Raw genomic sequence first — 14,039 nt, 5'->3', positions numbered from 1 at the left:
AAATTTATAGAGGGCAAATAGGTGAGGGCAGGCGTAGGTTGGGAGGGTAGTGCCCCATTTGCCCTAATGTGCCAGCCTCCACCCAGCCCTGCTCCACTCATGTAGATGACTGGACCTACCTTTGTGTTTGACGTCAAAGAGCCGTTGCTGCCAGAAGCTCCGGAAAGGAGCAATCCCCGTCCCAGGGCCCACCAGGATGCAAGGAACCTGCGGGTCTTGTGGCATGTGGAACCCAGGAGCTCTGCATAAAGGGGGGGGAGGAAGAAGAGTTCTCTTATGATCACACATTAGCAGGCTGACCCCTGTGTTATTATCACAGAATGGTAGAGTTGGAAGGGACCTCCGAGGGCATCTGGTCCAATCTTTCCACAGCTGTCCACACTTTTTCAATTTTCCCCCATCTTAGGTAAAGGTAAAGGGGCCCCTGACCATTAGGTCCAGTCGTGGCCGACTATGGGGTTGCGGTGCTCATCTCGCTTTATTGGCCAAGGGAGCCGGCGTACAGCTTCCGGGTCATGTGGCCAGCATGACTAAGCCACTTCTGGCGAACCAGAGCAGCGCACGGAAACGCCGTTTACCATCCTGCCAGAGCGGTACCTATTTATCTACTTGCACTTTGACGTGCTTTCGAACTGCTAGGTTGGCAGGAGAAGGGACCGAACAACGGGAGCTCACCCCATTGCGGGGATTAGAACCGCCAACCTTCTGATCGGCAAGTCCTAGGCTCTGTGGTTTAACCCACAGCGTCACCCCCCATCTTACCCTCTGACAAAACATGGCACCACTTCGTCCGCCTGTATCCGGTTGAACCAGGAGGAACAGACCCCGTGGTGGATTGGCCCTTCCCCATCTAGGCAAAAACAGAAGGAAGAAGACCGGTCAGGTTTGCAGCGGGAACACAAAACTTGTATCCAACACGCTCTTTGCTATGTGTGAGTTTTAATGATGCACAACAGAGGAATTTCAACACAGCAGCTGCGCTAGTGGAAACTTATAGCACAACAAATTATTCTTTTTGTTTGTGCACAACAACATTTCTGCTGGCAAAAACATTTCTCTCTTTTTAAAAAACTAATATTTTATTAATTTTCCAAAAATAACAAAAATAAAACAACAGCAATACAAACTCAAAACCAAACAGAAGAAATAGACTTCCCCCTAGTCCCTTCCTTGGTTCCATTATCTAACAGCATACCACATGCCCATTGTAAATTTAAAAACCATTCAAATTACCGGTACTTATTGTCCATTCATAATAAAATTACAAGTAGTCCTAGAACCCTGTTAATGTATTAACCTGTGTACATTGCTTCTGTATATATGCAATAAAGTCCTTCCAATCTTCCTTAAATTTGTTGTCGTCACTTCCTCTTAGTTTCATTGTCAATTTTGCCAGCAAACATTTCTCGACAGTGGGAAAAGTATATCACTGAGTGACTTTAACTTAAAGCTATGGGAATAATAGAATTCTAGAGTAGGACATGAGAATCAGGGATCCTCTAGTCCAACCCCCTGCAATGCAGGAATCTCAGCTAAAGCAGCCACGACAGACGGCCGTCCAGCCTCTGCTTAAAAACCTCCAAGGAAGGAGTCTCCACCACCTCCTGAGGGAGACCCTTCCACTGTCAGAACAACTCTTACTGTCAGGAAGTTCTTCCTGATGCTTAGTCAGAATCCCTTTCTTGCAACTTGAAGCCATTGGTTCAGGTCCTCCCCTCCAGAGCAGGAGAAAACAAGCTTGTTCCCTCTTCCATGTAGCAGCCCTTGAGATATTTGAAAACGGCTACCATATCTCCATGGTGCTGGAGGAGACTCTTGAGAGTCCCATGGACTGCAAGAAGATCAAACCTCTCCATTCTTAAGGAAATCAGCCCTGAGTGCTCACTGGAAGGACAGATCCTGAAGCTGAGGCTCCAATACTTTGGCCACCTCATGAGAAGAGAAGACTCCCTGGAAAAGACCCTGATGTTGGGAAAGATGGAGGGCACAAGGAGAAGGGGACGACAGAGGACGAGATGGTTGGACAGTGTTCTCAAAGCTACCAGCATGAGTTTGACCAAACTGCGGGAGGCAGTGGAAGACAGGAGTGCCTGGCGTGATCAGGTCCATGGGGTCACAAAGAGTCGGACACGACTAAACAACAACAACCGTATCTCCTCTCAGTCTCCTCTTTTCCAGGCTAAACATACCCAGCTCTTTCAACTGTTCCTCATAAGGCTTGGTTAAATGTGCATTTTGTAATAAATAAATAAAAAAATCCAACTCAAGGTTAAACACAGGAAGCTGCCTTAGAATGATCTATCTTTCCAGTTCAATATTGTCTATATGCTGACTAGCGATGACTCCCCAGTACTTCAGACCAGGCCTTAAAACTAGAGGGACAGGACCTGGCAACTTCCACACACAAAAGTGATGCAGCCACTGAGCTGCGGTCCCAATTTACCTCTGGTGCGATAGGAGACCACGGCTACCGTGAGGTGGACCTCGTCGGGGTACATGTCAGGGGAGGAGCTAATGGAATAGTAGCGAGGCTGGAGCAGCGGGAGCTGGGTCAGCAAGAAGGTGGACGGCATCTGCACGGACGGGAACTCTTCCAGAACTTCGACCATGGTGGGGTTCTTGGACCATTTCCACTCCTCGTATTCCTGCAGGCCCTGCACATAGGGGACACAGGAAGCTGTCAGTTTGCATTTCTTACTACAGAGAGTTTTGATCTGATGTGTAGAGATTTTTCTTATTCTACTTCATTCAAGGGGGTTCTGGAAGCTACTCTGTGTGAAAGGAAGAAGCAGAAAGTTCATGATGTTTGGGTTGTTCCTTCAGAGAAGCTGAGTACAGCTGGCTTCAACTGGTTCTGTTATCTCAGGCATCCCCAACCTTTGGCCCTCCAGATGTTTTGGCCTACAACTCCCATGATCCCTAGCTAACAGGACCAGTGGTCAGGGATGATGTGAATTGTAGTCCAAAACATCTGGAGGGCCAAAGGTTGGGGATGCCTGTGTTATCTCTTTCTGTCAAGGTCATGCTGACTATAATAAGAGGCCAGAAGGAGCCTGGGTTTCACGTCCTCTTTCTGTCTCTCTTTCCTTCTGGTGTGGTGTTCTGTACATAGTATGCTTAGAGTTAAGGTTTTAGACTTATAAGTTATTGTAAGGTTAAATTAAGTCTGCTGCAACTGGATTTCTCAAGGACTGTGCCAGTGCCAGATTTATGTATAAGCTAAACAAACTATAGCTTAGGGCCCCACTCTCTTGCCCCCCCCCCAAAATTTCGCTATTAATATACTTCTTCTTAATTGTATTTCAGTTCAACAATTACTTTGATAAAATACATATTTTGTAATGTGCAAATGGCTTTAGATACTTATTAGGTCCATAAATTACCATATAGCACATATTCAACACAAAAAAACAGCGACATTTTGTTGTTGACAAAGGACAGCTGGACATATAAAGGGCCCCATTACCTTCAATAGCTTAGGGCCTCATCAAACCTAAATCTGGCCCTGGACTGTGCCAATCCTGAATGTATTGGATTTGTGACCGTTATGCTCATTTGCCTTCAGTAGCAGTAAAGCTCTGTTGGATGAAATACTGTATTTTTTGCTCTATAAGACTCACTTTTTCCCTCCTAAAAAATAAGGGGAAATGTGTGTGCGTCTTATGGAGCAAATGCAGGCTGTGCAGCTATCACAGAAGCCAGAAGAGCAAGAGGGATTGCTGCTTTCACTGCGCAGCAATCCCTCTTGCTCTTCTTGGCTTCTGAGATTCAGAATATTTTTCTTCTTGTTTTCCTCCTCCAAAAACTAGGTGCGTCTTGTGGTCTGGTGCGTCTTATAGAGCGAAAAATATGGTATTAATTGCCTCTGGTCTGTTTTTTTGGGAATCCTGCAACATGTTTAAGTTTTTACTCTGCTAACTGTACGTTGGAATCTACTCTGGATCAATATTGAGTAGAATTCAACGACAGAGGCTGCCTTAGATGGACTCAGCCCAAGGGTCTCTGACTGGGGGGGGGGGTAGAATATAGCATTCATGTCTGATAGGCGATGATATCCGCCTCCATGAATTTGTGTAGCCCTCTGTTAAAGATGTTCAAACTGGCAGCCATCGCTGCTTCCTGTGGCAGTGAGTTCCACAGGTTAACCACACGCTGCATGAAGAAGCAGGAGGGTGAATTGTCTTGCCTTTCAATGATGTGTCTAACTTCGGTTCATTCATTTCAGCAACTCTGCTCTGAGTTAGACCTAGTTGTTGTTAAAAAATACGCCTACTTTTTATTGACACTTATCAAAAGATATACAAAAGTTCATGTCTAATACAAACTATATTTTTTATAATACACCAGAATAAAAGAAATACTTTTAAAACCTAATCTAAAAAAGGAACAGGAGCAAAAAGAAAAGAGAGAGAGAGAGAAAGATGAAAGAAAGAAAGAAAGAAAGAAAGAAAGAAAGAAAGAAAGAAAGAAAGAAAGAAAATGGAAAAAGCTAGAAAGACTTCTGGTTCTTTGACAGCTACATATAGTATTCACTTATTAACATTCAATTATTCTGTTTTCTATAAGCCAATATTTTTTCAATCTTTAAATCCAGATATTCAGAATTCATTTCCTTGTTCACACAAAAGAAGTCCGTAAGAAGTTTCCAATCCTTAAGAGATGTCAATAGTGGTTTTTCTCTAATTAAACATGTTAAGTTTGCCATCTCAGCCAAGTCCAACAATTAAGACCTAGTTGTGATGCATGACTGGACGGATTGATTGACATCCCTTATTGCAGAACCCAAATCAGTCTGCATGTGAGGGGTGAAGAGCTGTCTCACAGAACAGTGGGATAATCAGCCTTGTGTAACCAATGCGCTTAAGTCTAATTAGTGCCGGAAGGGGTTAATACCATAGAGTAAGATGTCCTGCCAGGCTTAGCTTTGTCACTTCCTCCCTTACCTTGGGAGGAAATAGGCAATTCCCCACCCCCCACGAGAACATACAACGGTTCATTTGCAGCTTTGCCTGCAAACATGATACAGTGGTACCTCGGGTTACGAACTTAATTCGTTCTGGAGGTCCGCTCTTAACCCAAAACCGTTCTTAACCTGAGGTGCGCTTTTGCTAATGGGGCCTCCCACTGCCGCCGTGCCACCGGTGTGCGATTTCCGTTTTCACCCTGGGGCAAAGTTTGTAATCCAAAGCAACTACTTCCGGGTTAGAGGAGTTTGTAACCTGAAGCATTTGTAACCCGAAGCATTTGTAACCCGAGGTACCGCTGTACAAGTACATAATATACAGGGCAAGGTTCTCGCACCCCTTTCCAGACTGCGGACTTACCTTGCTGAGAACCTGAAGGCGCTTCTTCTCTTTCTCACTGGTCGCCAGCAAAGCAAATTGCTGCAACAGGATTGGTGTGGGAGGGGTGGTGATGTCCAGGTAATATTTGAAGGCCTGGAAGATGGTACAGGGAGGGACGCGGTTCTCGTCTGTCCAGTTGCTGATGACACCTGTCAAGACAGAAGCCGGTTGGCCTGCATTGAGGCTGGTCTATCGGGGCACGTGGCCTTTTATCCATTTCGGATGAGTCAAATATGGATTTAAGATGAAAACCACTTACCACTTTTCTGTTAGGAACTGTCATGGTATTGACGGAGAATGAAGGGGAGGAGGAGAGACAGGCAGAGGAAGGGGGGCAGGAAGTGGCGGTGGAGGAAAGAAGGGAAAGCCAGGAGGAGGGACAGCTCATAGATGTTGGAACAGTGTTGGAACAGTGTTGAAACAGTGAAGCAATGCCTGTTCCGTCTGCCCAGGAAAGGAGAGTGTTAATGAGGAGGGGACAGAGACATCACATGAAAATTCCACGTCTTTTCTGTTGGAGAAGGGGCAGGCGTAAGGCACTCCAAGAATCTGAGCCGGAGGATTCGGATGCATGATTGTAACGTGCTGCTTGTACAAATGTAAAATAAAGACTGTATATATGTATCTCTGAGTGAGCAGAGGCATTTCTTGCGGAGAGCGTTCACATGCCATCACAGGAACACAGGAAGCTTCCTTGTACTGAGCCACACTCTTGGTTCATCTAGTTCAGTACAGTGGTACCCCACAAGACGAACGCCTCGCAAGACGGAAAACCCGCTAGACGAAAGGGTTTTCCGTTTTGGAGGCGCTTCGCAAAACGAATTTCCCTATGGGCTTGCTTCGCAAGACGACAGCCCATAGGGAAATCTCCGGGACAGCGGGGAAGCGCAGCGCGTCTTCCCCACTGTCCTCGGACCTCCTCCCGCCGCCCGGCTTCGGAACGAAGCTCCGATGCCGGGCGGGGGGGGGACGCCTCCTCCCGCCGCCCGGCATCGGAACGAAGCTCCGATGCCGGGCGGGGGGGGGGAACGCCTCCTCCCGCCGCCCGGCATCGGAACGAAGCTCCGATGCCGGGCGGGGGGGGGGAACGCCTCCTCCCGCCGCCCGGCATCGGAACGAAGCTCCGATGCCGGGCGGGGGGGCGGGGATTGGCGGTGGGGAGGAAAAACCCTCCTCCCACGCAAGCCCCGGGAACAGAGGGAAAGCGCTGCGCGCCTTCCCCTCTGTTCCCGTACCTGTCCTGAAGGCTTGCGGTGGGGAGAAAAGCCCTTCTCCACACCGCCAGCCTGGCAAGCGGTTTCCCTAGGAACGCATTAATTGATTTTCAATGCATTCCTATGGGAAACCGTGCTTCGCAAGACGAAAAACTCGCAAGAAGAAAAAACTTGCGGAACGAATTAATTTCGTCTTGCGAGGCACCACTGTACTGCCTACACTGACTGGCAGCATCTCTCCAGAATTTCAGGCAGGATTTCCTCCCAGGCCTCCCCAGAGATGCTGTTGGGGATTGCACGCAAGGCAGGTACTCTGCCTCCTCATTTCACCATGTCACAGTACTGAGAGGAGTCCTTGGGTTTCTTTCAACATATTTGGCTCAATAAAGTAATGTTTATTCTCACTTCACTCCTAAATTAAGAGTACCTTGGGCTGCAGCTAAAGCGGTGCCTTTTATCAATTTCTGAGGGGCTGAATATGCAAACCACGTACCATTTTTCTATCAGTAGCTGCTCCTTTCCCCATTTCACAAGGCGGAAAGGAGTCCTGAGCTTTGCTGTAAATACTTGGCTCGATAAAGTAATGTTTATTCTCATTTCTGGGAAATGGACCCTTAAATTAAGAGCATCTCAGGGCTCAGCGAAACCTATGGATTTTGCCTCCATTTGGTGGCCATTTGTTACACGTTTGACAGGCCAATTGTGGGGATGGCAACCTCCGATGAAATATAGCTTTATTTGGTATTCATAACATTTGTTTTGTGTTCTCTCTGTATCAGGTCAGTTTTTGTTGTAACATCTAATGCATTGTGTAGTCTCTTGAGAATGTAATTTATTACCTTGGCTTTTTTTGGTACCGTTTTCCCCAACTCTTTTATTTCATTTCCCATTTCTTACTGGATTGTTGTTTTAACTTCATTATGAAGTCTTGAATTTTTTATTTTTTTAAAAAAAACAACTTTAGGAAGAAAAATGAAGGGAGAAAAAGGGTTGCCTTCAACTAGGTGAAACGTTGAGTAGACCCAATGAGATTAATGAACCTCCATTAGTCATCTCCATTAATTTCTGTAGGGCCTGCTCCAAATTTGATTAATGTTGGATGCAACCCTAAGTCTTCTACTGCAGGCACCCAAGCAAGCAAAATACAGATGTTGAAGCAACAAGGAATGGCTCCTACATAAGGAAGTCAACTCTGACCAACCAGGAAAACTGAAAAAACAACAATAGCGCCTTTGCTCCTTACCTAAAGCCGTGTTCCTCTCTTCCAAGAGCTCCACCTTCACCAGCTGGTTGGTAGGGGGCGCATCTTCCAGCCGTTCGATCAAGGCGTTGACCAGGTCTTCGTGGTTACCTGGGAAGACGCCCAGGTGGTCTCCGGGTTCATAATGCAGCTCCTGGTGTCCGTTGGTGTGAAGCCGGAGGAAGATTGTGGAGCGGCTAAAGCGAGTAAGGAAGGCTTTGGGTGTGCCGCTCTTTGCAGATAAAATCCCCCACTTCTACAGATATTAGGTAGACCTTGCACATAGCACATTTAGGTAGTGGCTCTCAGTTCATTTCTGGGCTCACGTTGGTGTCTAAAGCCCTAAAGGACCCAGGTCCTAAATATCAGAAATGCGTCCCCCTTCTCCAAAGACCCTCTCAAGCATCAAGACTGGCAGAGGGGGCCCTCTTGGTGGTTCCACCACCCTCAAAAGCCTGGGGGCTGGTGGACGAGAATATGTGTATTTTCAGGACCCACCCTATATTTTGTGACTCTGTTTTATGCCTTTGGTGAGTGTCTGGGGGCCCAAACAAAATGGAAGGATATTGGGTTCACATGCTAACACCAAGCCATCATTAAAGCAAATCAAGGTTTGGAAGCAGACAGCAAACCATGGTTTCAGATCATGGTTTGCTGTCAGAGAACAAACCATGGTTAAGCCACTGACCACACATAACATTAAGCGATGGTTTAACGAACCATGATTTGGTGCTCTGTGCGGACTAGTTCATAACTGAATGCAAACATGATGGATTCTGGGCCTAATGAAGCTGTGTTCTTCTCAAACTTGCCATTTTTGGCAGGGGTGAGCCTGCAGCTCCTACCTAGATTTGGGGCTTTGTAGATTCTGACGTGCCAGGAGCCGGGCTGCAAAGACTCGCTTTTTGTGGATGCTGTACAAGCCTGCGAATGAAAGAGAGTCGGTTAGTCCTGTTTGCGGGGACTAGTTGCAAGTGTCACGACTGTGGTTCAAGGACATATTCTGGCTGGTGGGTGGCACAGCACAATATCAAAGAAGGTGCATATGGCCTGGAATGTGAAACCTGTAGGGCTATATTGAGTCCCTGGGGCTAGAGCAGGCACAGGGAAACTCGCCCTCCAGATGTTTTGGGACTACAACTCCCATCACCCGTAGCTAACAGGTCAGGATGATGGGAATTGTAGTCTCAAAACATCTGGAGGGCAGAGTTTGCCTATGCGTGGGCTAGAGGTTCCCCCACCACATCCAACATTATAAAAAGTACAAAAACACCACAAAGCATTATTACAGCACCACTGTAGCAGTTGGCAGGAAAGTGTCGGCAGTGCAGTGGTGCTCAGCACACTTCCCAATGCTGAGCACCGCTGCCAGTTGGAGAGAGGGGAAGAGGTGAGGCTTCAAAGAGCTCAGGGTGGTATGGGGGCAGCAGCGGAGCGAATGTGACACCGTGCTTGCACCGCACCAAACTCCCTGCCACCTCTCCTTCCCGCTAACCTGCAGTGATGCTCAGATTTGGGAAGCCAGGTGAGCAACCGCCTCTCCGCTCATGCAACCACTGCCGGGTACCCAAGCCCGGCCAAGTCCTGCCTCTGAAAACGTCCCACCAGGCACTGGGGAAGTAAGCGGCAAGCCACAGTACCTTGTGTCAGTTCGGGTGCTTCGGCAACATAGGTCAGGCGGAACTTGCTCCTCTTCCAGCTCCGGTCATTGCTGATGAGGGAGTTGTTCGCTTTCTCGATGTTAACGTCATCGCCCACGCAGAACACATCACACGCTGCCTGCAGGACAAACCAGGTTCTCAAGGCAAAGCAAGGCAGGCTGGGTGGGTGGGTGGAAGAAAGGTGTCGAGCTAGGGCTCCTCCCCTCGTCTCAGGACTCTGCTTTGGGGAAAGGGCTAAGCAGAGCTGTGAAGATGTCCTGACGGTTGGCAAGGCAGGGCAAGCTCACTCACGGGACTCTCCTGCCCTAGTTGTGATTCCCAGAGGGGGTTGGCAGGGCCAGACCGTGGAGTCTCAAATTTCAGCCGGGCCCCGTGTGATGCCAAAATTCAGCGCCCCCTGCCTCTCACGCTCTATTCTAAATAATAGTTGTGGTGCCTCCTGCAGCTCTGTGTCCAAGTCGCACTCCCCTAAATCTGCCTCTGGGGCAGGAGAGAGAGCTGACAGAGCTGCTTCCTCTGAGAGGGTCTCTGCCGTCCATTCCCAAACGCCTGCCTGTCAGAGCCCACCAGCTCCTTCTCCTTCCTACCTACCTCTTGCACCTGTGGCTGCCAAATAATTCCAGTTCCTGATGGAGCCAAGGGGCCTCTGACACCCTTCAGACAACCCATTTATTGATCATCCACAGATCACGCCTGGTCTTTTACTGAGCCCTTGCTCCAATTTCCCCTGTCACTTTCCTAACTGCAAATTAGTTTCTCTTCTCTCCTTTTGTGAGGTGGATTTGTTGCACTAGGGTGGGGCAGCTCTCTAAACCACTTTTTACTTGCGCAGATCGAAATCTCCAGGCTATGAGTTCAAAACCCTCCCACAAATTTCTGATGGCTTGGAGGTGATGGCCCAACATCTCCCCTTTGAGGGACCCATTGCCTGTGAGCAGTTGCTTACAACAGGGCTGGCCTCGTGGCCCTGAGATACCCTCTCCCCAATGTTTCTCCATCTTCTAATCCCATCTCCTGGCAGGAGGCTGAAGAGAAGGTGGCTACCTTGAAGACCTTTTTGGCCCACGTCCTGAAGGATTCCTCTTGCCCGCACAGTTCATCCCCCTCGCCCATTCTCAGGATACGTTCTCCACCCAGCTCCTCCAGGAGCGTATCCACGGCGCGAGCAAAGGCGCAGAAGTGGGGATAGGCCCGTGACCCCAATCCAAAGACAGAGAATCTGTAGGACAGCAGGAGAGGTGAATCAGTCAACATTCCCCATTCCTCATTTTTTCAAATTTTTTTTAAAGACCTCATGAAAACTAATCAGCATTTCAGTGTTGATTTCTCCTAATGTACCCATACTCATATGCCATTCTCCCTTATATTTACCCATTTATTTCAAAGCGATTGTCTCATAATAACAGAATGCACTTTGTATGCTATTTCCCACTAACATATGCAGTTTTCTGCACGCTTTGCCGTACTGTATGCATTTTTGCACACGGGGCTAGACTCGATAGCCACATTGTGAAATCCAGAGAACTGCAAATTTCGGAGGATGGCTGAGTTTTCAGTTTGCACATTCTTTTGGAAAGTGCAGATTGGGTTGGTTCGCCTCCCGCTGAGAACTTAATCGAAATTTCTCCATCCCTATCTGTACACAAGGAAGCAGACATCAAGGTAGTGGCTGCACGGCCAACAAGAGCCAGCAGGGGTCACTCTCAGCCCGACAGAAGGCCATAGACAGAGAGTGAGATTTGTCTCTTGGGCCAAGATTATACTATGTCTTCCACCTCCTGGACTGCTGGATTGCAGCTTTGCAATGTGAGCTCTGAACTCCCCACTGTTCACCCGCCCTGCTCACCTGACGTTGGCCAGCGGACCGGTGCTCTCAAAGTTGTCCCTAGCTTCAGGTCCATCAGCCGAAGATTTCCGAGCATCCGAATACGAGGAGACACTGTTGAAACGCACTTTGTAGCTCCTGCAAAACAGGATGGTAACTCAGTGCCAGAGAATCTGTTTTGCGTGTAGGTCCATCCCCAAGGCTGGGAATACCCCCTGCCTAAAACCCTGGAGAACTTCTGCTTGTAGGCAATACTGAGCTAGATGCATTAACGGCCTGGACTTGGTATAAGACAACTCCCTATGCTTGTTTTATATTAGGGAAGAGCCATAGCTCAGTGGCAGAGTGTCTGCTTTTCATGCCCAAGATCCCAGGTTCAAATCCTTACAACATCCTTGTAAGGTAGGCTCCACTGATAGTGCCAGTAGACCTACTAAAAAAGTAGCCAGGAGATGTAATTATAGATCATTTGCATCAGGACGGATCTATTTTGGTTCTCAAGATGCAAAGAACTAGCCCACTATGCTGGTCAAAGGAAGAGGCTCACTCCGTGGACGCCTGACACCTAGTGGCTGCTCAGGGTAACTGCTTCCTAATTGCTGGTTGAGAAATCATTGGTGGATGAGCGTCCTAGGAATTTTGTATTCCAAGCTTCTTGCTGATTTGCAGCAAGCAGTTTAGACTCCTAGTTGTTCAACAGCAGCAGCAACCAAATGACCTCCCCGCACACACCTGAACAAGGCTGCTGCAATCAAAGAAAGTTAAGGCGAAGACTTGACTCGGTCCATTAGGGCACACATCCTTGTAAACCTCAGCCTGTCACCAGCCAGCTAGCTGGAGCCCACCTGCCTGCCATCTTCCCTCTTAGTCTTATTGTTGCCCTTGCAGAACTCAACAGGGAGGAGGCTCTGCCTCCATTGGCTATTGCCTCTGGCGCCACCTGCTGTTGGGCTCCCTGCCTCCCACCCTACCAGTCCACTGGGACTTGTGTGTGTACAAAAGGACTGAGCTCAAATCAGTTCTGGCACTGAAAGCGAATCCCTAGGCTCAGAATGTGCTCGGAAGTACCCTGGCCTTCAGTTCCTGTCTTTCTTTTGCACCTGGCTCTGGTTGATGGATCTTGGGGTTCCCGTAAAAAAACAAACAACCCACGCAATTCATAATTCCTGGATCAGGGTTAGCACACCCACCGTCTCTCTTCGAGGTTGGAGTTGGGATTCCTCATTTCCATCAGAGCACAGCCAAATTTCTGGGAAATGAAGGGAAGTGTAAACATGTGGGAGAACAGGCACATTGAACAGAATTAAGTTAAAAATTTTGTTGTTGTTGTTTAGTTGTTTAGTCGTGTCCGACTCTTTGTGACCCCATGGACCAGAGCACGCCAGGCACTCCTGTCTTCCACTGCCTCCTGCAGTTTGGTCAGACTCATGCTGGTAGCTTCGAGAACACTATTCAACCATCTCGTCCTCTGTCGTCCCCTTCTCCTTGTGCCCTCAATCTTTCCCAACATCAGGGTCTTTTCCAGGGAGTCTTCTCTTCTCATGAGGTGGCCAAAATATTGGAGCCTCAGCTTCAGGATCTGTCTTTCCAGTGAGCACTCAGGGCTTATTTCCTTAAGAATGGATAGGTTTGATCTTCTTGCAGTCAATGGGACTCTCAAGAAGATCAAACCTATCCATTCTTAAGGAAATAAGCCCTGAGTGCTCACTGGAAGGACAGATCCTGAAGCTGAGGCTCCAACTGATGGGGGAAAAAACCACAAATCTGGACTGGGGGATCAGGATTAGGAAGCTTCTTATGTTGCTCAACAAGGGCAGACCCCACCCCCCGACTGAACTGCACCACAACTTGCACTTCAACTCCCCAAAAGCCCTCAGTGCAACAGGGGGAAATGGTCAAGTAGGATGCCTTGGAGGAGAAGGTCTGTCGCATTGTGGGTGGTGCTTAGGACTGACCGAGCTAGGGATCATCTCTCAGCATTGCCTTCAAAACTTCCACCAACATTTCCATTTCAGCAGAAAACATTAATACAGGGCAGTTAAAGCTAAAAAAATGTGGGCTGGGTTGGACCTCTCTTTTTTTAAGTGGGTACAGGGACCAATCCTGGAATGGTTACTTTTTCTACAGGCTAGCGGAGCCACCCAGTCACAGACAAGACTGTTTTGCAAGACTGTGGCTCCAGCACGTCAAGTCTTCCAGAAGTACCATAACAAGTTGCCAAGAACAAAGCCAACATTTTAGGATGTGATCTGAAGGCACATGAGACCACTATCTTCCTGAAGCCAACGAGATCTGGAGGGGACCTGCATTTCATTCTTATTGTCAATCACAAATTCAGGCCTTTCTGCTGCGGGGAAAGATCTGCAGACTCAGTCAACCTAACCCAACGAAATGAACAAAGAAAATCTCCCTCCTACCTCCCCGTTCTCTGGTGGGTCTCCGTTGCCAAAGGTGCTTGTGACCACCAGCACGAGAGTTTCATGTTCCAAGTGGACAGTGTCGTACTCGTCCATCGACATCACCTGGAGAAAAAGGGCACAGAGAGGCTCGTGGGAAGGATCCCGACGGCTGTCCAGGATGGAGTGACCTGTGGTGGCCTTCCAGATGTTGCCAAATCCCGCCAGGCCCAGCCAGTTTGGCCAGCGGTAAGGGGTGGTGGGAACTGGAATCGAACAATGTCTAGGAGTCCCAAAGGCTTGATTACTGTAACACGCTATATGTGGGCCCACCCTTGAACCTAGTGCAATTTGGGGG

General features: G+C 48.3%; 1 protein-coding gene across 6 annotated transcripts in view; it reads right to left on the bottom strand.

Annotated features, from left to right (window-relative positions):
- The window catches only part of NOS1 (nitric oxide synthase 1), a gene marked incomplete at its 3' end in the record, with an annotated part of 177,024 nt that overhangs the window by 15,289 nt on the left and 147,696 nt on the right, over positions 1 to 14,039 (bottom strand). For all 6 annotated transcript variants that reach the window (XM_080986166.1, XM_080986167.1, XM_080986165.1 and 3 more), the window contains 11 exons: positions 13,703 to 13,807; positions 12,476 to 12,534; positions 11,307 to 11,423; positions 10,505 to 10,679; positions 9,440 to 9,578; positions 8,645 to 8,723; positions 7,803 to 7,996; positions 5,325 to 5,494; positions 2,444 to 2,654; positions 763 to 850; positions 120 to 241 (listed from right to left, as the gene is read on the bottom strand). In XM_080986166.1, coding sequence (XP_080842292.1) covers positions 120 to 241; positions 763 to 850; positions 2,444 to 2,654; positions 5,325 to 5,494; positions 7,803 to 7,996; positions 8,645 to 8,723; positions 9,440 to 9,578; positions 10,505 to 10,679; positions 11,307 to 11,423; positions 12,476 to 12,534; positions 13,703 to 13,807 — 1,459 coding nt within the window. The remainder of the gene's footprint in view (positions 1 to 119; positions 242 to 762; positions 851 to 2,443; positions 2,655 to 5,324; positions 5,495 to 7,802; positions 7,997 to 8,644; positions 8,724 to 9,439; positions 9,579 to 10,504; positions 10,680 to 11,306; positions 11,424 to 12,475; positions 12,535 to 13,702; positions 13,808 to 14,039) is intronic.

Source organism: Podarcis pityusensis (genome assembly GCF_964106645.2).
Source record: "Podarcis pityusensis genome assembly, chromosome: 16".
Taxonomy (NCBI): Eukaryota; Metazoa; Chordata; class Lepidosauria; order Squamata; family Lacertidae; genus Podarcis; species Podarcis pityusensis.
Note: the sequence above shows the minus strand (reverse complement) of the source record. Positions and strands in the feature narration are given on the sequence as shown.